This window comes from Sphaerulina musiva (assembly GCF_000320565.1).
Source record: "Sphaerulina musiva SO2202 unplaced genomic scaffold SEPMUscaffold_3, whole genome shotgun sequence".
Classification (NCBI taxonomy): Eukaryota; Fungi; Ascomycota; class Dothideomycetes; order Mycosphaerellales; family Mycosphaerellaceae; genus Sphaerulina; species Sphaerulina musiva.
This window is the reverse complement of record NW_016017385.1, coordinates 1,981,124-2,005,524: the sequence shown is the minus strand read 5'-3', so window position 1 is coordinate 2,005,524 and position 24,401 is coordinate 1,981,124. Positions and strand designations below refer to the sequence as shown.

The 24,401-nt window shown below is 52.7% G+C and overlaps 10 protein-coding genes across 10 annotated transcripts; 4 read left to right on the top strand and 6 right to left on the bottom strand.

The window, feature by feature from the left end:
- Positions 1 to 329: 329 nt before the first annotated feature.
- On the bottom strand, positions 330 to 2,850 carry SEPMUDRAFT_83142 (arsenical-resistance protein ACR3). Its single transcript, XM_016910328.1, has one exon. The coding sequence runs from the start codon at positions 2,662 to 2,664 to the stop codon at positions 1,675 to 1,677; it is 990 nt and encodes a 329-aa protein (XP_016762779.1). The 5' UTR covers positions 2,665 to 2,850; the 3' UTR covers positions 330 to 1,674.
- Positions 330 to 2,850, top strand: SEPMUDRAFT_148302 (uncharacterized protein). Its single transcript, XM_016904836.1, has one exon. The coding sequence runs from the start codon at positions 335 to 337 to the stop codon at positions 1,412 to 1,414; it is 1,080 nt and encodes a 359-aa protein (XP_016762778.1). The 5' UTR covers positions 330 to 334; the 3' UTR covers positions 1,415 to 2,850.
- A 1,711-nt stretch (positions 2,851 to 4,561) lies between these two features.
- On the top strand, positions 4,562 to 5,397 carry SEPMUDRAFT_115922 (uncharacterized protein; the record flags this gene model as incomplete). Its single annotated transcript, XM_016901206.1, has 2 exons — positions 4,562 to 5,171; positions 5,387 to 5,397. The coding sequence occupies 2 exons, from the start codon at positions 4,562 to 4,564 to the stop codon at positions 5,395 to 5,397; spliced, it is 621 nt and encodes a 206-aa protein (XP_016762777.1).
- A 239-nt stretch (positions 5,398 to 5,636) lies between these two features.
- Positions 5,637 to 8,794, bottom strand: SEPMUDRAFT_148301 (Het-C-domain-containing protein). The gene has a single exon (XM_016904835.1). The coding sequence runs from the start codon at positions 8,734 to 8,736 to the stop codon at positions 5,776 to 5,778; it is 2,961 nt and encodes a 986-aa protein (XP_016762776.1). The 5' UTR covers positions 8,737 to 8,794; the 3' UTR covers positions 5,637 to 5,775.
- A 774-nt stretch (positions 8,795 to 9,568) lies between these two features.
- Positions 9,569 to 10,967, top strand: SEPMUDRAFT_162715 (plasmid pRiA4b ORF-3-like protein; the record flags this gene model as incomplete). Its single annotated transcript, XM_016908018.1, has 2 exons — positions 9,569 to 9,592; positions 9,728 to 10,967. 2 exons carry the CDS (start codon positions 9,569 to 9,571, stop codon positions 10,454 to 10,456), a joined length of 753 nt encoding a protein of 250 aa, XP_016762775.1. The 3' UTR covers positions 10,457 to 10,967.
- Positions 10,968 to 11,481: 514 nt separating this feature from the next.
- On the bottom strand, positions 11,482 to 15,558 carry SEPMUDRAFT_148300 (uncharacterized protein). The gene is made up of 3 exons (XM_016904834.1): positions 15,106 to 15,558; positions 11,752 to 14,674; positions 11,482 to 11,688 (listed from the first exon to the last, which is right to left on the bottom strand). The coding sequence occupies exons 2-3, from the start codon at positions 13,795 to 13,797 to the stop codon at positions 11,524 to 11,526; spliced, it is 2,211 nt and encodes a 736-aa protein (XP_016762774.1). The 5' UTR covers positions 13,798 to 14,674; positions 15,106 to 15,558; the 3' UTR covers positions 11,482 to 11,523.
- A 217-nt stretch (positions 15,559 to 15,775) lies between these two features.
- Positions 15,776 to 17,640, top strand: SEPMUDRAFT_148298 (uncharacterized protein). Its single transcript, XM_016904833.1, has 2 exons — positions 15,776 to 15,958; positions 16,022 to 17,640. Exons 1-2 carry the CDS (start codon positions 15,863 to 15,865, stop codon positions 17,561 to 17,563), a joined length of 1,638 nt encoding a protein of 545 aa, XP_016762773.1. The 5' UTR covers positions 15,776 to 15,862; the 3' UTR covers positions 17,564 to 17,640.
- A 1,252-nt stretch (positions 17,641 to 18,892) lies between these two features.
- On the bottom strand, positions 18,893 to 19,787 carry SEPMUDRAFT_23138 (uncharacterized protein; the record flags this gene model as incomplete). The annotated part of the gene is made up of 3 exons (XM_016908365.1): positions 18,893 to 19,182; positions 19,246 to 19,498; positions 19,581 to 19,787. Coding segments are annotated over 3 exons (750 nt in total), but the record flags the coding sequence as incomplete, so codon positions are not given.
- Positions 19,788 to 21,738: 1,951 nt separating this feature from the next.
- Positions 21,739 to 22,213, bottom strand: SEPMUDRAFT_115916 (uncharacterized protein; the record flags this gene model as incomplete). Its single annotated transcript, XM_016901205.1, has 2 exons — positions 21,739 to 21,865; positions 21,927 to 22,213. The coding sequence occupies 2 exons, from the start codon at positions 22,211 to 22,213 to the stop codon at positions 21,739 to 21,741; spliced, it is 414 nt and encodes a 137-aa protein (XP_016762771.1).
- Positions 22,214 to 22,421: 208 nt separating this feature from the next.
- Positions 22,422 to 24,251, bottom strand: SEPMUDRAFT_40489 (MFS general substrate transporter; the record flags this gene model as incomplete). The annotated part of the gene is made up of 5 exons (XM_016908786.1): positions 22,422 to 22,557; positions 22,615 to 22,830; positions 22,885 to 23,437; positions 23,511 to 23,949; positions 24,012 to 24,251. 5 exons carry the CDS (start codon positions 24,249 to 24,251, stop codon positions 22,422 to 22,424), a joined length of 1,584 nt encoding a protein of 527 aa, XP_016762770.1.
- Between the last annotated feature and the right edge of the window lie 150 nt (positions 24,252 to 24,401).

The following is a 24,401-nucleotide window of genomic DNA, read 5'->3' as shown; positions in this document are numbered from 1 at the left end:
TTATTCTCTCGATACCTACCTGGTATGTGCAATTGTGCATCTCCTCAACCACAACACGGCAAGCAAACGTCAAAAGCGGCAACGCGAGCCCCCATTGCCCGCCCGTTTGAATCGTGCCGTCCAACCAGAATTGTAAACCGGCGCCGCCCCGGCAGCCGTCAGCATTGCTCAAGTACGAGAGTACCCACATTGGCTAGGTAGTGAAACACGTAGGAGGTAAGTTGCTATATAGACCTTTGTGTACTCCCTACATTCCATCAGTGCCCCTGTTCGATCCCATCTTCACCAGTCCAGCAGAATCACCACAGGGCGGCAGCGCGCTTCTACCTTCGACATGGAGTCCTTCATCCAGTCCTCGGACAGCACCAGGACGAGCAGCAGTGCCTCCGAACAATCCGAGCAAAAACATCCTCGCTATCCGCAGTACCCATTGGGGGGCTTGAGAACCAATGGCAGCAGGCCTACAAGCAGGGCAGCCAGCTACACGCCTTCCTACATGGCCATGTCCATACCACAAGCACCGGCAGCCCCGAAGGGAGAACAGAATGGGCGAAGCATTTCGGTGCACACCCCACAGAGTAGAAGTGCCTCGACGGCCTCGAGTGTGAACATCTACCCGACAGCAGGGACGGGCGTCTTGTTCGTCATAGTTGCGAGCTCACTACCCCCCTCCCTTCTACAGTACCTGGAGACCATTCTCAGCAGACAGACTTTTGCTGGAATCGTGCTGGCAGCCAGGCAAGAGCATGAGGCAGAATTGAAGCAGCTCAAGATGGATACATATGCTTTGATCGGCAAGCTGCGAAGAGAAATGAGCGTGGAAACAAGGCTGCGAGAAAGTTGGAGCCCAGCAGAAATGACTTCGTTGCTACAAGAGGGCACCAGGCAGGGAGCAGGTGTCCAGGGCGTTCTCTGCTGTCCCGACTTTGCAATCAACGAAGTGGCGGACATTCTCAATTTCAGCGAACATAACTTGCAGACGTCGTGGCAAGAGAGTGTTGCTTTTGTGCATGCTGCAAGCAGGACCCTCATACCACATCTACTCACTACGGCCCAGTCTGTGAAGAGTGCAGCCAATGGCAGACCATCGAAGGAACCTCGAGGCCCATTCTTTCTGGTGACAACTACGAGTAATCCCACATCTGCTTCGGCTGTCACGAAAGCAGCAGTGGATGCGCTAGTGCAACAGCTCGTGGTGGCCACCGAGTCTACAGGGCTACTGGTCGGCCACGCCGAGTCAACTCTTATCCCTGACCCGATCGGAAAAGACAATTTCAAACCTCAGCTCGAGCCGATGATCACAGACTTAGACTACAATGGCCATGTGCAAGATTCAACTTTTGCAGCAGGCGAAAGCCCGACGAAGCTGTGGAATATGTGGGCTTTACAGGAACAGCTTGATCGTGCAGATTGACTGCAGGAGGCCGAAACAAAAGCGATCACCGCCAATGATGGAGCCACGCTGCAGTCTGTGAAACAACTCACTCGCTCTGGTGCAGTGCGAAAGAGGACACCGTCACCTTCACTCCTGACAATGCCAACTGCGGTTTCGGATTACTCGTCAATACTGCAAGAGTTCAGCCCGACGGTGTTATGGCAGATGTGGATGACGCAGGGACAGAGCGAGGTTTGAGGCGCTCATATAAATCATATCAGTGCTTTGCAAAGACCACGCTACTTGTACCAATTCCACCGCTTTTGACACCACTTTATCACGTATACCAGGGCCACGAGTACAGGCACCTCGATCAGTGGTCCGACCGTGGCCGCCAACGCTTCCTGACTCCCCGCGCCATATACGGCTACCACGACCGCGATTGCGAGCTCAAAGTTGTTACTGGCCGCTGTGAAGCTCTGCGTGCAGCTGACCTTGTATCCGAAGCCCGCTCGCCACATTGCCCATGCTGTCATTGGGAATATCGTCAAAAAGTAGACCAATAGAGGCGCGCAGACTCGAAGAACGGACGTAATCTGCTGCACCACATGTAGTCCCTGCGATCCGAATAGCACCACGATCGTGTATAGCAGGCCAATCAGCGACCATGGTGCGATGAATCGAATGAAATAGAGCTGATAATTCCGCTCTCCGAGAAGATACCGTAAAACCAGTCTCGTCACGACAGCGGCTCCAAGTGGTATACCTAGAAACACTGCAACACTGGTCGCAGCCTTCGAGTACAGATTGGATCCAGCTTTCGTCGTCGAAGTCGGACTTCCAGATACCACATGTGTATAGAACACTGCCATAGGCGCGAACAACACAATCTGCAGGATCGAGTTGAAAGCCACCAATACTGCACAATAATCTCCATCGCCTCCAGCCAAATCCGTCCAGATGAGAACCATGGCAATGCACCTCGCCACTCCCACATAAATCAAACCATCCCTCAATTCTCTTCGATCCGGCAAAAAAGCCCACGCCAAACCTGTCATGTACAAAGGCGCGATGATCCAATTCAGAACAAACGAAATGGCGATTTGCCTCCATAGCTCTTTCTCCTTGAGCAACAAATGTAACGTCTCGAAACGCACTTTGCACAGAATCGGATACATCATCACCAATAACCCTATGGCGATGGGAACCGAAACTCCCACAAACTCTCCTCGTTGTAAGGCGGGACCTGTGGATGGGACGAGGTTGGCGAGGATGATCCCCAAGGCCATGGCGAGGATAATCCAGAGGACGAGAAACTTGTCGAGGAAGGAGAGCGCTTTGAATGGTGGTGGGGATGCATTCGGATCTGGATTAGGGTTGTCGTCGTCGTCGTTGTCTTCTTCTGCATCATGTCCATAATCTTTGGTTGATGGCGTGTGATTTGATTCGAGATCGCTTTTTTCTTGTGGTCTGCCGAGACCTGCACCTGGTTTCTCATCGTACGCGACACCTCTTTCGATGGTATCCATGGTCGCGAGGATCCTTCCAATCCAGCACCTGCTTGTTGATCGTGCTGGTGGTGGTGGTGGTGGTGGTGATTGTCCTGCTGGTCGTGACATAAACTGTACGACTAGGTAATGTAGGTAGTATGAAGTCGGATCGTAGAAGTAGCGACGACTTCTTAGGGTTACCGGTTGATGTACCGAAGGAATGACCGTGCCCATATCCAGAAACGCAGAGAGCCAATCAGAAAGCGGTGGTGACATTTCTTGCTCAACTACAATGCCAAGCCCTTGGTGAGGGGCCTGTTGTGGTTCATCTCCAGCCAGTATGAGCATTCGGACGACATCTTCCTTGATCCTACATACATGTATTTCCATGTCAATGTCCTTTGGGTTTCCCTGACATCGTAATCATCATCATCATCATATCATTACAGTATGGTCTCGTCGATATGGCTGGGGCGAGACGACATGTACTCGGTTATGAATTCCTAAGCAACATCTTGGCGTACATTCGAATTCTCTCGACAATTCAAGGCGAATCATACACGTTCTGACTTGATGGTGGATACGCTGCGTTTTTGGAGTGATATAGCCAACAATGGAGATCGAGCTTATGTCGCCCGTCAGCGTTGGGCACACGGATTCGCATTGGCCAAGTCGGGATTATTCGAGCCCTGGACTCTTCGGCGCTTGACCGGGCTCCTGGGTTCCATCCCCGAAGGTGTTCCGCTTTTTCTGGAACCCAGGAGCCGGGCATCAGGCTCTTATGATGATTTTTGCGATCTTCGCAGTCTGGCTGTGAAGCAGCTATGGGCCAGATGGACTGTCAGGAGCGAAACCTAGTGCAATATCGAACTTCAACTCAGCTGAGACATAGCTGAACTGAATGGTAGTGGGCATGCTCGCAGATTATACATGATTCTGGCTGCTGACAAGCTGCGATCATCTCAGATGGACGAAGCGGTGTGAATAGGTAGGTCAATGGGTATTCTTTCCGAGCAACAGAGGCTTTCGGGCACGCTGCCTTTGGGAGAGCTAGATGCGTGAACATCTATCGAGAGGTCCGGAGGATGTCGGTTGTCCTGTGCCTGCGTGCTAACCAGCAGAGAAGATGTACGCCTTCGACATCTGGCCTCACGAAAGAAACTCGGTTTGAGAAGCAGAAGCGATCATGTTCGCCCTGTTATAACGGAACCGACGATCTACAAGCGTGCGATCCAGGTCTTACAAATCCGAGGTCCTGGTGTAGATCCTACTTGCGATCTCTACCAGGATGATAAGTGTGTGCGACCAAGTCCGAGATTATCGAACCGCCTATAATAATGAAGAAGTAGCAACCCTCCTGCCTTTGTGGCGTACGCATCGGCTTCCGGGTCCCGAATGGATCGCATCGTGCCTCCTATGTGCGGTCGGCATGCCGTGAAGAACGCTCCACAGCATGTTCTCCGATGCACATAGAACTATGACACCAAAGATACCCTGCAGAACTACCCGACATCGCATATCATGTTATTTATTGCATCAAGCCAATGCAGCGCAGCATCGGTACTAGCGTCAGCATCAATATCCACATAGGAGGTCTCTATATGTATGTGGATGGACGCACCTTCCTGACTGAAGACAGACAAGACAACGACTTATACCATCGAAAGAAATAACGAATTAACATATGACCGAAATCATGTTCCAAACAATCCACGACATTGACCTTAAAGACCGCCTTCGAAGCAAAAAAGCCCGTAATCCATGGGAACACGACCTCAAGCCATATCACCGTCATTACTATCATGCCAGAAGAAGTGCAAAAGAACAACAAGAATCAACGATAGGAATCACAAACCTCTTCATCCTCGCCACAGCAGCCCTCGAAACCAGCCTCCCCAAAAACTCGACCACCACCTCAACAGGCCCAGCAACAGCAACACAAATCATCCACGCCGAAATCGAATCCATATCCTCTCACCTGTCCTCTCTCAACGAGCACATCCACACCTTCAACGGCCCCGCTATCATCCAACATCTCGAACTCTTCAGCGAAAAGCTCATGCACATGGGAAATCACATCGCCTCCGCCGCCGCCTCCGCCGCTGCCGCAGAGCAACAAGATATGACAGCAACAACAACAACAACGATAATAAACGACGCCAAAACATCCTTGACCCTCATCTTCTACATTAAACATGCCCTCCAGCCCTACAATCGCGAAACACTCTCCCAACTGCGCAAAACCAAGGGAAGAATTTCGAGGTTGGGCCTCTTGGACGATGTGACGTTGGCATTGAGAGAAGTGTGTGAGTGGATGAGGGTGTTGGGGACGGTGGTGATGGTGTTGTTATTCTCGTCGTCGTCGGGGGGGAATCATCATCGTCATCGTCATCATCATCATCATCATCAGCATCATCAGCTGACGCACGCGGAAGAGAAGAGGAGGAGGTGGATGGTGCAGGGGAGAGAGGTATGGGAGGGGATTGGGAGGGATTGGGAGGAGATTGTGAGGTATTTTCAGGCGTAGGGTGATGGAATGGGGACTCAGGTTGATAGCAATTAGGCCGAAAAAAAAGATCGGACTTGATACCTTGTATGTGAGGAGAGTAGAAACAGCGAATGAGTGCAACTTGAGGCGCATTCCGGCCCGATACACTTGCCCGTTCGGTTCTAGCGCCTCCGGCTGCTCCTACGACTGCACGTCGGGCACCTGGTCGACATCATCAAATGTCAGTCGGGCGATAATAGATGATGCAATAGGCAGTGAACGAACGGCCTTCGGGGACCATTTGGTTCTCATTTCTCATGCGTGTCGCTCGATATCATCTAGGTAGACTATGCAGCTACGAGGAGCAGAGGCAGTTTGCTGCATGCTGAGAACCATCTGCCACGTGAGACTCATCTGGCAGTCTACCAGCGACGGCGCTCTTCATCACCTTCATAGCCTTGGCCACCTCCATAGCCCCGGTCACCTCCATAGCCGCCAGGCATCTCATCGCGTCGTCCATACTCATCATCGTCACGCCGTCTACCTCCATATTCGCCGCCACCACCGAACTCTTCGCGTTGACCGCCACCATATTCCTCGCGCTGTGGCCGCTGGCCGTACTCTCCACCTCCGTAGGAATCACCGCCGTAGCTGGGCTGCTGACGACCGTACTCACCTCTCCCGAAGCTTGACTCTTGCGACTCGTAGCGCCTCTCAGAGCTGTCTTCTTGGCGAGAGAAGCTGCTTGAGGACTGTTGGTTGTACTCTTCGCGCCGTTGGTATCCATCACCGCTGCGCCTGTTGTACTCGTTTGAGTCGCGCTTGCGGCTTCCAGAGCGTCGACGTTCATCATCCCGGTACCCGTCTTGCTCCTCGCGCTCCTTCTGTTCTTTCTTGCGACGCTTCTCTTCCTTCTTACGTTGTTTCCTCTGCTTCTTCTCCCAATCATCATCGTCATCGTCATCGTCGTCATCGTCATCATCGCTGTCATCCTTCTTGTTGCCGTATCGAGTCTCCTGGTGCTGGTAGGAGCGGCCGTCGCTAGTCACACGCTGGTGCTGGATCTCTTGCTGATAGCCACCACCTGGCTGCTCGAAGCGACGCTCGGTATGCTCTTCATAGCCACCGTCATGAGAAGGTCGCACCTCCCTCCGCTGCTCGTAGCCATATCCAGTCTCACCTTGACGTCCGTCTTGTTCGTAGCGCTGATACTTCTCTTCGTAGCCGCCACTCTGGTACTGCGTCTGCTCGACCGATGCCTGTCCGTAACGCTCTTCCTGTCTACCGCTACCGTAGCCGGCGGAAGGCCGGTGACCAGTCTCGGTGATCCTCGAAGTATATGAGTTGTCGTCGTTGAAGCCACTGCTTTCGTATCTACTGGTCTCCGCCTTCTTATCTGAGCCGAAAGCACCACCAAGCAGGCCAGCTCCGACTGCACCTGCCAGTCCACCAACTACAGATCCGAGCACACCGCCACCGACAGCTTCGCCGACCGAGTCACCGATCTGGTTGGCTTGCTCGTTGGACTGCCTGCCATGGAAGCCAGTTTGACTCTGCTGAGCCGCATCGCCTAATGCACCAAGCATGCCGCTCATCGCCCCCGAGCTCTGAGATGTCTGCATGCTAGGGAAGCCAAGAGGCTTACCACATCCGTGGCCACCATCGTGCACGCCCTCCTTGTGATTACGTCCTTGCTCGACACCATCGCGGGAAAGCTTCTCGCGCAGATCATCCTTCTCGCGCTCGCTCTGCTCGTCCCACCATCGCTGGACAGTCTCGAACATGGCACGCCGACCGTCGACGGCGCCGTCTTCGCCATATTCGCGCAGAGCTGGGTGGTGGAAGATGCCATTCACGATACGATCGTTCGTGCGGCGAACATCAATGTCATCGTCGTCCCAGCAGGCTACCACTTGCGGCACGACCCACCGCAGCACTGCGCTAGCGACCTTTCCAGCAGGCTCGTTGAGCACATTGGAGAAGTGATCTTTGCTCAACATGCTATGGGTGGGGTCAGAGCAGTTGTCGTCCTCGAACACATTCAGCTGCTGGGCTTTGCTAGATTGGATGATCTCGCTGGAACCAGTCTTGAGCTCCTGCTTGATCTGGTTGACCACAGGTACGACAAAGGGGGCCATGAGCGAGAAGACAAAGATGCTGACTTGGTTCTGGACCTGCTCGATGATTTCTGGTAGAACTGGGATCTTGTCGATGGCTTCGGAAATGGACATGACAATCTGGTCATGGAACTCAAAAAGTGGGTAGATCTGCTTGGTGATTTCTTCCATCTGTTGGGTGAATTCCTCTGGATCCTTTGGTGAGATATGCATGTTCTCCAGCTGAGCGGCTTGAGCGTTGGCTTGAAGTGCGTCAGCCTTGCCCTTTTGATCAGCATCACCGAACAGTCCAGGTGGCAGCTTGTCCAGTAGATCTTTCAGAAGGCTCGTATCGGCGGTTTGCGCCTGCTGCATGGTATTCTCCAGCTCGTCCAACTCAAATTGCGTAGATTTGTCTGTGAATTCTCCCATGACACTATGCAAGAAATCGGTACCACCGAATGTGCCTGTGATGATTGGATAGACTGAGCCGCTGCGAGCGCCCTGAAGCTCAATCTGGGTACGACGACCAACGTGAGGGAAGATGTCGCGCTCACCCATCTCGATCAACGCCAATTCGGTATAGTTGCTGTGAGCAGAGTAATCTTCCATGCAATGGCATGCGGTACCTAAGAGTCGAAGCGCTTCGTAAAAGTCTTTCTTGTCATTGCTTCGCTTGTACTCTCGTCCGAGCTCGATGCAACGCGTCAATAGCTGACGAACCATGGCAGAAGAGGTAGTGATGCCCATATCCTCGGAGGCAATGTAATTTTTCAAGCCAGTTCGCTCATCTATGGCCAACTCGCGACGCTCGTCGATCGGGCCACGCAGACGTGGATCGTAGTCTCTGGCATCTAGGTTGTCCGCATAGTCCTTTGGATTGTCAATGTGCTCTTCTGGTCGGTAACAGCCCAGACGGTCTTTCGTGACCTCGAACTCGCCCGTACCAAAGCCAAAGGTCATGAAGCCAAGGATCCAGAGCAGGAGACGGATGGCCTCTGCTGAGACGTACTTGACAGTTCCCACATCGACAGCCTGGCTGTAGTCACGCAACCAATTGCCAAAGTATGTCCGCTTGACGTCGAGCTTGGAGAATTTTTTGCCTCCCATTGCTCGAGCAGTGAGCAAGGTGAGGAGGGTGTCCTCGATGTCGCCATGTCGCCAGTTCTGCCCTTCGATCTTCGACGTGCTGCCAATGTTTCCCGCGCCGAAAGCGTGTGCCTGGCCTGCGTAGAGGATGACAAGCAGAGCCACGACAGGCAGACAGCTGCTGTATGTTCGTGCCATGACGGCGGCAGAGTGGGAAGCGTCGAGTGTGCGTGGGAGGTGGGAGGTGGGAGGTGAGTCGTGTGTGCTTGATCTGGACTAGAAGGTGGGGGAAACGGTGATGTGGCTGTGGTTCAAAAGAAGAGCTACCAGCTACATGTACCTAGGTACCTACAGGTACCTACCCACAATGCCAAGTGACGGAATAAGCTCCAGGTTCCAACAAGTCTTGCAGCATCTTGAAACAGATACCTTGATTGCCAAGTCTACGGGAGAGCAAACTATCCCAACAAACAGCTCATATCATTTGGCCGGCACGAAGACCAGCGGATTCTACCTGCCGACATATGTGGTAGGTTTGGCGCTGAAGTAGAAATAGAACTCAGGTACTGTACAATCTGACTTCTGTCACCTTTTGACGGTGTTTGACCGACCCGCTCGGTCTGTCGGCTAACGGCGCGGCCCGGGGAGTATGGCGCGCGGCTCGCGGCCCGCGCTTGGCATCGTGTCGTGGCCCTGGCAGGCAGTCGAACGATCAGGTAAAGGTACCTGAAATCTTGATTTCTCTGAGAAGTGAGAACTACGGTCAGCTACCTTACCATATATGTAGTTTTGGACAGCGCTGGGCTTATAGCCTGATTCGCAGTCGAGCTCAATATGAACGGTGACACCACTTGGCACCAGTCTGAAGTTCCTATTGTCAATGCATGGAAGTGGACAAGGCCCCCGGCGAAGCAATCTCACAGCAAGCAAGTTGCAAACCATGTTGTTACTTAAACTGTGTTTATCACGCACTGTATCCCTCCTGCCAATCGTCTTCTCACTCTATCTGCACACTCACAATTGAATCGAAATGGCTCCGACTTCCGAATGTACGGTCTGCAGCAAAACGGATGTTCCCCTTTCCAATTGTGCCCGCTGCAAGACGACACTTTACTGCTCCAAAGACTGCCAGACCAAACACTGGCCTACTCACAAGCAAGACTGCAAACGACCCAACTACATCCTCAAGTTCCACATCTACCCGAAAGAGATCACTAATCCACCAGTCTGGCGGACACTCTCCGTGCCATCAGACTGCTCTTTTAGGAAGCTTCATCGCGCTCTCCAAATTGCTTTCAATTGGGCGACCACCCACAGCTATGAGTTCCACGTCCACGATCCATCCTTCGATCCGAATGCTGAAGAGGCACAAAATAGCATGGCAGAAATCCAACGCATGATCATGAAGCAAGCCCTGCCCGATTCGAATGCCCCACGAGAGTACCTGCTCAGAGTCAATGATGATCAGGAGTGGTCCAGCACCAACCGACAACCGGTTGACTGCATGCATCAAGGGATGTGGGCTCACCCGAGGACTCCGCTGAAGGGTGCGAGTAAGACGAGACTGTTTGAGGTATTGGAGAAGCCGGAGTACAAGGGAAAGAAGATGACCTATCTTTATGATTATGGAGATTGCTGGGAGCATGACATTGAGGTACTGGGCACTGCACCAGTCGCAGGGAAGATTCGATGTTTAGATGGAGAAGGGCACTACGTTGCTGAGGACGCAGGCTGTTTCAAAGGATGGAATAAGGTGTTGGAGGCGTATAGGACAGCGTCACCAGACAAGGAGCAGAAGCAGAACAGATTATGGTTTGAGAAGCAGGCCAGTAACCGAGATCCTGCTGGACTCTCAGGAGACAAAGCGAAGAGGTGGGACAAAGATGCGATCAACATGAAGTTGAGCGTGTTGGCATAGGAGCTCGAATCATCCCTCTGGAGCAAGACCTGGCGCACTACACCTGCGTCGCGTACGGTGGTATAGAAAAGCGCAAATGGACTACCCTGGTACAGCGACGCATTGATAGACGTGAAGGAGCTCAATAATGAAAGCATGAGTGTAGAACCCATGCACGTCTTTTATTCTGCAGCGTCGGCCTCGATCGGTGCCTGAGGTGTTACATACAATACTGGTCGCTTCACTTACGGACGTCCGCACATGAAAAGGCTTGGCATTGGGATCTTGCGTGTTTGTCCTGCACCACAACATCCAAACTCCAAACCCAAACACAACGACATCTTCTGTATGCGCATCCGCGCGAACTAATCACTAGTACGACAAGATTCCACCTGAAACACGAGACGATTTTTCGCTGACAGTTTCGCAAGTGATATGACTCGCTATATCACCTGCTGCTGCTGCTGCTGCTTACTATGTACATGTACTCATCCGCCTGCTCGACTATGCTTAATATCTTAATGAAATCAAGGGAATCATTCAAAATAGAGCAAAAAGATTCCCAAATTCCTTTCCTTTTCCTTTCCTTGCCGTGTCTCTGGACTTTGCTTTCCAATTGCATGCATGAATATATGAATGCTATCTGTCTATCATCGTCGTCGGCAGCGACTCCGATTCAGTCTGTACTACTACTACTACCTGGTAACCTAATACTTGAAGAGTGGCTCAGTTGGGGCGAAAAGAAGCGAGTCAGAGAGTTCGACAATGTCTTTGAAGGTGCAATACTTGCTCTTTTCCACCACCATGTCCATCGGCGTTGTTATTATCTCTAGTTCTGACCAGGAGTGGCGTTGTTTGATTGCTTGATAGCTGGGTACCGTGGTTAGCAAATAATCACTCGAAAGCATGAGGTTGCGAGGGTGAGAGTTATGGGAAAATTTCAAGAATTAAAACAAGTATCAACGCGTAATCTTCGCTGTGGCCGCCCCGGCGGCCACAGCCTCCCCCTCCCCCTCCCCTCCCCTCCCCCCGCACGTTTCTCGTGCCTTCATGTACCCTGCCAGGCCCCCGTGCACCCGCCCACTGTCCTAGCGGCGGACAGTGGCCTGCACGAGACCGGAAGCGAGCCTCTCCATCAACTGGACGGCCCTCTTCGTCTTCCGGTACGACATTTCGGCTGCCGTGGCCATCTGCCGAGCAGTCTCGGCATTCAATTGTGCCTCTCTGGCACCCATTTGACCATCACTGAGAATCTACGAGGCACATAATTAGCATAGTCTCGCAGACGCTTATGGGAATGGGGAATGGGTACTTACGCTGGCGAAGTTCAGCAGACGCGCCTTACGCTCTGGCGACGTCTGCATCTTGGCTTTGCTCACCAGCTTCTCAGTGAGCGTGCGCACGCTGTTGAGCGCCGCCTCGTGGTCCTCTGCCAAGATGCTTGACAGAGACTGGTCGCTCGCGTTGGTGGCACGCGAGGACGATCTTGGCTCCCCGAAAGGAGATTGGTGCAAGGCCGGAATGGCCGGCACTGGCGGAGTCGGGGAGGAGCGGTAGAGATGGCTATTGTCAATCTCTACCTCGAGGGTCGCCTCGCTTGTGTATCTCTCCAATTCGAGCGGAGGCAGTGGAGGAGCGGGGATCTGCTGCGATTTCTTCTCGCGCCTGTGGAAAATGCCCGTGAACTTGTCAATCATGGTGCGGCTCTTCGAGCGCGGGCGTGGTCCGCCGATCGTGCTGAAATTTCCCACTGAACGGCCGACCCGTTCATCTGGATGACCCCGTACGGTCCTTGTTCGTGGTGAGTTCATGCCGGCCGACGTAGAACCGCTGTTGCGACCTCGAGAACTTCCTGCCTTGCGGAACTTGTTACTCTCTGAAGCAGGAGTCTTAGCAGTCTTCTTATGAACCGATGCCTTCGTCATGCTTGCATAACCACCCCTCTCACCAATGTTCATGTTCTCGCGCGCGCGGCGAACGCTTCCCGTAGACTTCTTCTCTTCGTAGATCTTACCAGAACCCAGAGTTGGCGATGAGTTGCGCGTGGGGATATCTGGGCCACCGGCTTGTTCGTCCTCCAAGGGCGACTTGGCTGTGATGCTTGGTATGTTCGTTGCTGAAGGAAATCCGATTGAGGAAAGGGCTGCCTTGCGAAGCTCTGTCGAATCGTTGATTGCTGATGGAGTACTATCCGACCACTTACTGATCGCCGGAGTCGAGTTTGCTGTATCCATCGTCGTGTGATGCCCATGTGTCTCCACCAGTGTCTGGACTTCTTGATCTTCGCGGCCACTCATCTCCAGTTGTGTACTGCTGACTGAGCCTCGTTCCACGAACTTGAATGCTGCAGCTACGTTGTCCAAGTATGTGTTGCTCGTTGGTGCATTGCTCGTCGACCGAGTAATTTGTCCAAACATTGCTTGAAGTTGGTCGTAATCAACGAACTCACTGGGCGGTGTGCCCTGTCCTTCCAGCTGGGATAGTGTACGCGTCAGGTGATTCTTAGTCTCGGTGTCAAGTCCTGGGACGCCGTCCTTTTCTCGTTCATCATCCTCAGTCTGAACTGCATTCAGCATCTCCCTGAGCTGCTCTCTGTTGGCACCCCGAAGGTTGTTCGCGTCAGTGGAGGGAAGGTCTTTCGTCTGTGCATGTGACAATTGCTTGGCGACTGTCGAGAATCTACTCTTGGGCAGATGCGGTGGTTCTGGGATCAGCATGGACTGCGATGGGATCGTCTCAAGTGGTCTAGTGAGGCGGCTGTTGGAAGGAGGAAGGCGTCGCAGCCGAGGATTATCAAACGGGCTCGACAGTGGTGACTCAAATCGATCGGTGGCAGCATCTCCGATTGTGAGCTTGGCCATGGATCCTGACCGTGGCAAAGATGGTTGGCTTACTGGGGTAGTGACTTCATCCTCGTCGGAAGAGCTCGCGCCAGTAGTGTTGGCAGGAGAACTACCCCCGCTGTATTTCCCGGCTCGGAACTCGCGACCAGTGTACGCCACGGGTTGTGAACTGTCGCTAGCAAGACTGTTATTCGTGTTCAGGCGCAGAAGGCGACGCTTTCTGCCTTGGTCCAGAAGAGCGAGGGCACTGGGCGAAATCAAGCGACGTTGACCGAACGTGGGACTGTGTTCTTCCGCATCCGATCCGAGATTCTGAGTCTGGAGCTGAACCAGAGTCGCTTTCTTGCTGCCAGGAATGGGGATTCGGGAGGCGGTCCTATCAGTATCACTACCTGTCGTATGCACTGACGAGAGTGATGTTCGGTGCGGGTTCATGGCGCTGCGCAGACGCGAGAAATTTGCTGGAGAAGCATTCTGCTGTCGTGACTCGTATCCTGGTGAGTAGACATCATCCTGCATGCCATCAGGCAAAGTGGACACATCAGGATAGTCTGCAGCGATCGGTGAGGTGATGTCGCTGTAACTATTCAATGCTGCCAGAGAGTGTGTACGAGGAGGGTAGTTGGGAGTACTGAGGTTCGATGCTGTGCCGCGGTCGCCACGTTGAGGAGACGCAGCATCGACAACAGATGCGGTCTGACTCTGAACATCACCACCAACGGACTCTTCTGCACTCACGAACGACGGGTTGGAAGAGCGGCCAGTCAGTCCGGAGGCTCTACTGTTCGTGGCGTCGCGGATGTAGGCAGAGCTGGCATGGCTGGTGAGTCTGTTGCCTTCGGCAGTGAGTATGGTGCCTGAGGTTCTGCGAGGGATACTACTTGCTGAGGTCTTGGCGACAGCGGTGAAGTGGTGCTCTGGCGCACTGATGGAGCGTGGGGTGAGTGACGGCCAACCGTCGCCGACAGAGAGGCGCAATGGTTGCTCACTGGCATCCACGAGGGTGCGGCCATCTTTCGAAGGACTGGCGGTGGTAGCGACCGAAGCGACTGGTCGTGGTGGAAGTGGCTTCTCGACAGACACAGAGCGGCCGCTGTCCGTCACGAGTGCCGACGAGAGTCTTGGAGAGGGATTGCTTGCTTCATTGTCTGCGGCACGCTGGGTGACACGAGCAGCCCACTTGGTATCTCCGGTCAATGCCGTTGGTGCAGACGTGTCGCGGCGCGGGAGTCTTGAAGTTGACGCTGACAGTCGCGCTGCTGATGGGACCGGCTTGCGATGGGTCGAGCTTGACGGAGTGGTTCTTGCTGCGGAGACCTGTGTCGGCGCGAGGATACGGCTGGCTGGAGTCGTCGCTCCGAGAGAGAGCTGGTGAGACGAGGCGGCTGGAGGAGCACTGTGCGGTTCGCCTGTTAGTGATGTGCCGCTGCTCGTCGAGCGGCGGTCTGTGTGGGCAGGCTCTGTGAGCGAGGGCATGGCGTGTGGCGGCAACATGGCAAGTGTTGTCTCCGGGTCACTCAGTGATGCAGCAAGCGATGGGCGGCTGATCAATGATTGATGATGAGTGTTGGAAGTCCACGTCGAAATTGAAGAATTTGTGTGTGCGAATGAGAGTCGGCACAACGGCGGCTTACGCCGAGCTCGCGCCTTCCTCCGCTCACTGTTGTGTTGTTCTGTCTGTGCTGACGCTGGCCGGGCGACTCGAGAGAGATCTGATCTGATTTGATCTGATGGGATCCGATCTCGAGGAAATCTAGATTACAATATCGAGCAAGACGAAGACGAAGATGGAGAAGATGGAAGGGGGAAAGGGGAAGCAGCAAATACCTTAGGTATCGATGGGGTCGAAGAAGGATGTGAGGAAGGCTCGAGGAGCGCTGTTTCCTCCTCCGGCTCGAAAGGGGGGGAGGTGGACGTCGTACATGGCCGTCTCATGGGCCGAACTCGACACGTGCCGTGGCTGCATCTTGCGTTTGCATGCATCCAAGTAAACACGGCAGCTGCGGTTGTGTACACGAGAGACGGCACGGCGCTGCCTACATGTACATGCCATGGCGGTGCAGCTCGTCTTACTGTATCGTCGACTCGGCCTTTCTCTGCGCGTACCAGGTAAGGTAGGTAGGTACTTCTGCTCTCCCACACCGGGGCTTCTGTTCGCCGATCTTCTCTCTGGCAGTCTTCACGTGACTTGTGACATGGACGGGATCGCGCGGAGAAGCTCGATTACGGACGAGAGGGCCTCCCAAAATCAAAATACGCCCACTTTCCTCTTGATGGATAGAGAAAAAAAGGCAGAGATGGATGGGATGGGATGAAAGCAGCGGCGCGTGAAACTGAAGTGAAGTCGGCCGGCAGGGATGGGAACCAGCTAGCTCTATAAGGTACAATGTGGGATTTGTGCCGAAAAGCGGATACCTTACACTAGGTCGATGGAACTAGTCTACCAAATTTGCTCCGTCGGCAACCTACCTCCTACGCACACGGAAGGTCGGTCCCTTTCTTTCATTATTAAATATTCGTCCTCTCCCGCGAGACCTTTCCGTCATCGTCTCGAGTACATGTACAGAGTGCCAGGAAGCGCAGCATGACACCGGAGTACAAGGCGCAGAAGGAGGCTGCCGTGTCCTTCTTGGGCGGCGGCGGGATCTGGGAAATTAACCATGTTGCCCTGGTGGCCCCGGTACGAACGACGTGGTTGCACACATGGGAGTCGCAATAATTTCATTCCTAACAGAAGACGCAGGCCGCCGCCTTTCTGTGGGCAATGCTGCAGACGCGACAGAACTACTTCAAACAGTACACTGTCGCCGCCGCTTTCTCCGATTTCCTGATACAATGTGGAGCCATCCTGTTCGCGACCACGGTCTATGCTGGTGCGCCTCAGATACTGAATGGCTTACTGCTGCTGCCTGCCATCGCTGCGTACCTGCAGCCCAGTCCAGAAGTCAAAAAGTCCGTCAAACCACCTACGAAAGTGGGTGCCAAGGAAAAATCCTCAGCCGACGAGCCCAAGAAGACCGAGGATGACGAGAAGAAGGACGATCTGCCCGTGAAGCCCTTCATCACCGCTTACCGTGGCGCCATGATGGTCATCACGTGTTCGAGCATACTGGCTGTGGACTTTCCGGTCTTCCCACGACGCTTTGCCAAGACAGAATCGTTTGGCACATCACTCATGGACATGGGCGTGGGATCTTTCGTGTTTGCCGCCGGCATTGTCGCAGCTCGTCAGCAGCTCAAGGAGGACCAAGAGGCTTCGCGGTCTCTCGTGAAACGATTCAAAGCTGCGCTCAGGCACTCTTTGCCTCTCGCAGCTCTGGGCCTTGCCCGCCTCTGGAGTGTGAAGAGTCTCGACTATGCCGAGCATGTGAGTGAGTATGGTGTCCACTGGAACTTCTTCTTCACCCTTGCGCTCCTGTCCCCCGCCATTGCGATACTACAGCCGCTGTTGCGCTACACACAATATGTTGGCGGGTACAACATCTTTGCATTTGTGCTTGCCATCTGTTACGAGATCATCCTATACTGCGTGCCCGATATGAAGGCCTATATCATTCTCTCCGAGCGCAAGCCTGGCGACTGGCTGTCGCAGAACAGAGAGGGAGTCTTCTCCTTCATTGGATACCTGGCCATATTCATTTGCGGCATGGGTGCCGGTGTGAACATCCTTCCACGCGAGCCTGAACCCGGCGCGAGGAAACTGCTCCAAAAGGATCCCCTCGAGGCCGACGAAGACTGGCTTGCTTCAGTTCTCGGAGCTGCCGAAAAGGAGGACGAACCGAACAAGGCAGCACCCCCGCCAATGGAGATGCCCAAACTCAAGCCAGAGTGGCCCAAGCCAACTCTTCATCGGCTGGGCGCGTTGACGTTCATGTGGTTCATCTTTTCCACGTGGGCAATGTGGAGATATGGTCCCCGATTGTTCGTGTCGCGGAGAATGGCCAATCTGGCATACGTCTGCTGGGTATGCACGTTCAACTACGCACAGCTCCTCTTATTCAACATCATTGAGAAAATCATGTTTCCGAATGTATACACGGCAAAGACAAAAGAGGCAGAGCGCTCCCGCATCCGCGACGCCACTAGCCCGGTGATGCGCGCGTACAACCGCAATGGTCTGGCCATCTTCTTACTGGCCAACTTGCTCACGGGTCTGGTCAATATGACTCTGCCCACCATCCACATGGGTGATGTTCCTGCCATGACGGTATTGGTCAGCTATATGGGTGTACTCACCGCAGTCGCACTCGCACTCGACCATTACAACATTTCCATCAAGCTATAGGTGGCTGAGGGTTATGACATTCTAGAATCAGCATTATCTGTGTACATTACTATGTATCATACCAAGTTCCGTCTTCGTCCTCGGTTGCGTGCACGTGATGACTTGGCACGGACAATTCATCAGGTGTCTCTGTGACTCTGTCATCCAAAAAAGGAGTTTCATCATTATCGACCACCAAATCTCTGTAGACTAAGGTAGGTACCTAACAGAACATCTATTCGTACAAGATATTATTCTTCTCTCACACACACACTATCGCCGCGAGGCGCAATCATCTTTCTCTCTTGTTCTTCGTTCTTTCCCTTCCTCTAATTTCCCGTCCTTTCCTTTTCCCTTCCATTTCCTCTACTATTTCTTCTCCTCTCTTCTTGTTTTTTATCTTCTCTTCTGTTCTCTTCTCTTCTCTTCTCTTGTCATTCATTAATCATTACGTATTCGAAAAAAAAAATCTCAAGCAAAAAAGGAAAGGCAACAACAAGAACAAAACAAGAACAAGAACATTCACTACCACCCAGCAATAGGTTGACCCCGTCCGGATCGTACACTATTGCTACTACTACTCTCCCCGCTTCTTGATGGTGGTGGTGGGAAAGAAGAAGAAGAAGAAGACTCAGGAGGGAAATACTGCGGAAAATCCCGTCTCAACTGCGTCTGAGTACGATGAATACTCAATGTTCTTGAATCATCGTCATTACTCTTCTTCTTCTTCTTCTTCTCCGACTTGGCGGCAGGAGGGGAAGAAGGTAAAGAAGAAGTGGAAGAAGCCATTATAACAGCATGATGTAACGTCGTCGTCGTCGTCGTCGTGTTCGTATTCCTGTTCGTGTTCATGGTGTTCATCGGCTGCTGTAGCTGCTGCTGCTGTTGTTGTTGCTGTTGCTGGAACTGATAATCCCCCACCAATTGGTGCGGCAAAGACTCCAATAAAAGTTGACTCTGGCGTCCCCGAGGAGTTTTTTGGGGTTGAATCACCAGAGGAGAAAGGGGAGAAGGAGGATCTGGTAGGAGTTTCGAGTTATACCGTTCATCGTCATCAACAGGGCTCGAGACTTTGCCGAATTCGAAACTATGGTGATTGGGATCGGCGAAAGTTTTGTTGTTGTTGGGGGAAGGTACTGCCGTGCTGGCTTGACTCTGAGACCAACGACCACAGTACGAATCTTTGGAGGTGTCTCGAGAGGAGGAGGTGGTGGTTCGGGAAACTTTTGTGATTGCTTTCTTATTCTTTTTCTTCTTCATCATCTTCCTCTGGTAGGGGGGTGTGCCACCGCCAATGGTGTAGCGTGGAAGGCGTTGCGCTTCAGCTTTTTCGAGAGATGGGGCTCGGGTTTTGGAGAAGACGGGTTTGATGACGGCGGAAGATGCGCATAGGATCCCGAGGTTGATTTCGATAAAGGACCAGGTGCTGATGGGAGCGGCGTCTCGCATGGGCTGGGGGGATTCGGTGAAAATCTTGATCGAGAAGAGACGGATGCAGCTGGCGAGGGTTCCAATCCCGGCTACGAGGAAGGCAGCGAGGATGCCGATTTTCTGGCGACGCTCGCGTGGGATTTTCCAGATGAGGGGAATGGGAAGTGCGATCATAATCACATCGGTGATGATGGTGAAGATGCTGGTAGCTGTGCGAACTGGTCAGTAAAAGATTCCATCGTCCAGATATGATTGCCAGGTGCAGAACTCACAATAGTAGAAAGCAGTGATATCGATGCAGTTTCCTGGAGTGCTGGGTGACCAGTACTTCTCAATGGGAATGCATTGAGTCGCAACGACCGTCAAGGTCGTCATGAAGTGCAGCACTAAAATCACCAGTAACGAGACACTGGCGTAATAGAACCATCCTCTCAACTCAGCCGCAAGCCGAAGATACAAGAGGATCAAGGACAACTTCACGAAGAAGATGGTCATGTAATAGAATATCTCATCGGAATAAATCCCCTACTCCCATCATCAGCATCAATCCTCAGCCCCAACACTCAGGAAGCAGGCAAGCAAGCAAAGGAACGACATGATCACATACCTGTACAGCCTTGACAGCCCAATTGACAGGCACATCCGGCAAATCCAATCCCACACCCCACCTCACCGAGACAAAAACCGCCGTCGTGAACGCGAGCGAACACGCATACGCCATGAACATGGCATGATCATCATATCCAATCTTTCTCCGTCGTTGAACAATCGTAAGAATGCGACATGCAATGGCAAATGTTCCGATCAAAGTAAATATGACACCTGATGAATGAAAAAATCATCAGCCAATCGAGGTTCTCTTCTCTCTTCTTCATTCTTGCACACTTGTTGAGTTTCGTAGGTACCAAGGCAGGTAGGTAGGCAAGGTAAGGTAAGATACATACCAATCGCGACAAGAGCAGCTCTTGCAGTGGTGAAATTCGTCGGATGTTGCACAGCCGGAATGGGTTTGATAATGATCCTCGAAGCGAACCGCGTGGGCGAAGTGCTCATATCTTCTCCTTCGGACATGCTATGACTACTACTACTGCTGCTGCTGCTGCTGCTGCTGCTGGTGGTGGTGGTCGAGGACGACGACGACTTGTAGACAGTACAGCGAGCTTGTTTTAGACGTCGACAAGACTCTTCTTTTTCTCTCTCTCAGCCAGGTTCTTTTGTGTTGGCCAAGGCGGTCGGATCGCAGGTCATTGAGCTAGCAGATGAGAAGAAAGTAGAGCAGTAGCGGTAGCAAAGAGGTTTCGACCAGAACGGGTAAGGGTATCCAAGGTCTGGCTAGTCAGAAGGGAGAGGAGGTAGCAGGACCGCGATCAGAACCAGAAGATGAACAAAGATGAGAAGAATGATGGCATATGAGTACTCTGAAGCAGAGAAGGACCCCTTCGTCTCATCAAGGGAAAAAAGAAGGGTCAGTCATACGTATGTATGTATGGGTGAGAGAGGGAAAAGGCTGCGTCAGCATAAGGCATGATAGATATACATTCTCATCAAAAAAAGATGATAAGAGAGCCCCATTTTGACTTTTCCATGTCACAGATATTGACGATCCTCTTTTTGCGAGAAACTCCGCGACTCGAGAACTATATGTGAGAGAGGGTAGCCCGGCGGCTGAACCTACGCCGCTTGGGGTGATGGTTCCTGTCGAGAGAGGGTTTTCTCTTTTTCTTATTTTTTGAATCTTATTACGAGGACCTTTCCAATCGTTGTGAAAGGGTTTTTCGATGGCACTTATGTGGCGACGTCTATAGCCAGGCATCGAGAAGCAGGGAAATTATGGAGGAGAGTTCGAAATTGACATCATTTCGAACGTGAAACACTTGACATCTTTTGCTCATGAGAAGATTTGGGGATCGAAGCGAGGGCAAGGTCTTGTTATTGTTGGAGGTCTAACCTGTGGTAGCGATCGGGTGGAAGGGGTCCCGTAACAGATGCCAGAAGGCCGTCGTCGTTGTAGCGGAGCACAGAAGCCCAGGTTCTTGTTCGGCGCTGATTCTGCAAATAGCTCGCAGTTCCGAGCAATATGAGCAGTCTTCCTGGCAAGGTCCTTTCCACCACTTCCAAATGGCGAACCGCTCGTATAGAGCCAGGTGGTGGATGGTAGAATGGAAGGAGGGCGGTACCCACTCATGTTACAAAGAAAGGGTAACTATCATAAGTCTTCCATAAATCAGCAAGTGAAGTTGTTCGTTCATTGGCTCGATGACGTCCTGAGGTACAGACGAGAGAGGACCAGACGATCGCGACCCGATCTGCAGGGCCGCCCAACATGCCATCACCTCACCAGCCTCTCACGCACCTCGAAATCACCACACAACAACCACATAACCATGCACACGCCATGAAGATCTCCTGCAGAAAACGCGTGTACCCTGCAGATGCAGATGCACACCCTCTTCGCTTGCGCATTTGCGACATCGAGTGTCACTATCATCATCTGGAGGTACCTCCGGACGCAGTTGGGCAGTAAAAGACCGTTTCGTCACTGAGTCGGGGGCACTCGATGTTGTTGCTTTGATACCTTACCTCACCTGACTTGCTGGTGGGGTGAGGGTCGGATGTAATTGTCGGCCTCATGACGATGGCAAAAAGACCCGAATTTGCCGACTCTCTTCAATCGGCACTCGATTCGTACGTGGGTGGTGCCCAAGAAACGTCAGCAGCGTCGGTGGCCAGCGCGGGGCACCGAAAAGGTAGAACTACCTTAGTTCTTAATGGGCATCAGCATCAGACGTGAATGCCAGCTCTGCGGAAACCAAGCGCACTCTGGTGGAAGGCATATCGTGTACGATAGCACTGAAAGCTTCCTGCATCGTAAACACCCGTTCGGGGCTCTTGCTGGAATCGCCCAGGTGTCCTGGTCGGACAAGGACTTTCCGACCAGAAACTTTAAGCTCACGAGTCGCGGCGCAGCTCACGAAGTACCAATCTTCTACCACGGAGAACAGTGTTGCCGATATTGAGAAAAATGCCTCGCGGCACGGAATCGGAAATTCCACCATCTCTCATCACAACTGTGAAAGAAACCAAGCCTATGTCTGGAAATTTTGAATTTGATAGCTTGAAGTCGAGCTGAGAGAATGGGAGGAAACACCAATTCCCGACATGTCCCATAACCGAATTGAAGGTCGCGTCAATCGGTAAGACTGGGCTGGGGGTGTGCTGCTGGAGTATGGGGATATTCATAGCGACATGGTGAGGAGGAGGAGGTCAGGAAGATCCTGGAGATGAGAGGCTGATGATGATGTGCCGTGAGCGGTGGGGTAACCTGTTTGTTCAAATCATGGATGATATCTTAGGCACTGCGATATCAAGATGTGTCCAGGAATGTCCCAAGTATAGATGGGGTATGGTGTTGGCGAAACTTTGCCTAATGAACACCTCAAACATAACTTCACCCTTTGTGATATAGACTTCTCTTCCGGATCGAGGGTCCGTATTGATAGAATGCGAATGGAATAGGTAGCATGGCGAGGCAGATGAATCCCAGCAACGATGTCGCCCAGCTGATGCCCATGCGTTCGTACATTCTGCGCGCAGTCAGCACCATCCACGTCGACGAATCTCCGGAGTGATATAACACTAACGGCAGAACGAAGAGTGGAGCACAGCCTCCCAAAACATTTCGCATGAGACCATTTGCCGCCATTGCGCTGGCTCCATTCCGCGGACCATAGATATCGATCTGGTACATGACAGATGACAAGAACAGCGTCAAATTCCCCATGGCAAAGGGAACGCCGGCTGCCACTGGTACGACCCAGTGGACTCCAGGACGAGCGGTCCAGGCAAACCAAAGTAAGCTATCTCTCATGTCAGGCGGGGTCATCATCACAAAGACATCGGTATAACTGTACCCTACGGGCAAACCGGTGGCACCAACCATGCCTGCGTATAGCCTTTCTTCTGGGGCCAAGATACCCTTCCCTTGCATGACAGCTTGCTTGTGCTTCTTCATGTAGATGAGTTGGTCGCAGAGAATGCCAATGGCCACGCCGCATAACACTCCCAGACCAATCGATATGAACACCAATCCGTTCTCCCAGGTATTGAAGCCGTACACGCTGGTGAAGGTGTACGGGAACGCGGCGAAAAAGGAGAATAGTATGGCGAAGCCGAGAGCGTTGTATATGCCGAAAATCAACACAATTGGCTCAGTGGCCATCATGGAGACTGGTCGAACCAAAGTGGTGGTGAGCAGAACCTCCACGTAGTGCATGCTCAACATGTTCGGACTGGGCAGCACTGGCAGACCCAACTTCTTCGCGCGCGTCTGCAGTATCGTCTTTTTGTACGTCTCATGCATCGGCAAGCAGGTGAGATACGTCAAGCCTGAGATAATGATCATGCACCACACCGTCCATTGCCAGGATCCGGACTGAGCGGCAAATCCGCCAATTATAGGTCCAACTGCTAGGATCAGTATCACGAAGGGTGAGATGCGACCTGCCATGACAACAGGTCAGATGCACGATATACTTACGAGCGGGTCCGAGTAGCGGCATCATCGTGGACAACGCTGACCATAGCGCTCGGTCGTGGGGTGCAAAGAGGTCCGCATTAGTGCCGCTGCCGATTGCCAGGACTGGTGCTCCGGCAGTACCTGCAAGTAGTCGGCAAACACAGAGACTTGCAAAAGACTTTGATAGGCCACAGCCAAGCAAGAAAAGGATGGACACAGGTACCGAGACCTTGTAGACTATAGATCTTCCAAATTGTTCTGAGAGCGGCGCTGCAATGGTGGGTCCGAGACCCAAACCGATCACGTATAGAGTGAGTGGCAAGAATGCCACTGTCCTGGACACCGAAAAGCTTTCTTGTAGCTCTGGGCTCGCCGGAGTGATGAGGGATGCCGCTGTTGTTGTCGAGAAGCTGAGTAAAGCGACAGGCCAAAAGTGTCTCGCTTTCCTGGCGGAGCTCCACTGCGTGAAATCGTGTATAAGTACTGTTGCACCGATCTTACAACTAAGAAATGCTCGCATACATTGAGTGGATTGCCAGGGTCATGAGGCCCGTCCCAGTCCTGTGCAGGTCTGACCCTCGTCGATGATAGTTGATGAGCTTCATGAACGCCACTAGGTCCCTGTGGCTCGGTCTGCTCCAAGATGTATTCCTCGACATCGTGGCTGTTGCCAACTTCAATTGCTTCTAGAATTGATTCCACCTCCGTCTCTCGAGAGCAGTTTTCCAGGTCTCTCTGGGGGTCAGCTACAGCATCTAGCATTGCAGAAATAGGAAGTGCTTCATAGGGATGGTGCTGGCGAACAAAGCGAGAGGGTCGCTATTGTCCGAAGCCTGCGCGTACCTACTTCTCGTCTGATCGCTGCTTCTACACGAGGGCAGGAGACGACTTCCCAAGAATGACCATGTCAGC

Coding starts and splice junctions, on each gene's coding strand:
- SEPMUDRAFT_148302 (XM_016904836.1), top strand. CDS start 335: ATGGAGTCCTTCATCCAGTCCTCGGACAGCACCAGGACGAGCAGCAGT.
- SEPMUDRAFT_83142 (XM_016910328.1), bottom strand. CDS start 2,664: ATGGCCTTGGGGATCATCCTCGCCAACCTCGTCCCATCCACAGGTCCC.
- SEPMUDRAFT_148301 (XM_016904835.1), bottom strand. CDS start 8,736: ATGGCACGAACATACAGCAGCTGTCTGCCTGTCGTGGCTCTGCTTGTC.
- SEPMUDRAFT_148300 (XM_016904834.1), bottom strand. CDS start 13,797: ATGCAGGATGATGTCTACTCACCAGGATACGAGTCACGACAGCAGAAT. Junction 11,689..11,751: donor GTCTGCTGAACTTCGCCAGC/GTAAGTACCCAT, acceptor TGTGCCTCGTAG/ATTCTCAGTGATGGTCAAAT.
- SEPMUDRAFT_148298 (XM_016904833.1), top strand. CDS start 15,863: ATGACACCGGAGTACAAGGCGCAGAAGGAGGCTGCCGTGTCCTTCTTG. Junction 15,959..16,021: donor ATGTTGCCCTGGTGGCCCCG/GTACGAACGACG, acceptor CAGAAGACGCAG/GCCGCCGCCTTTCTGTGGGC.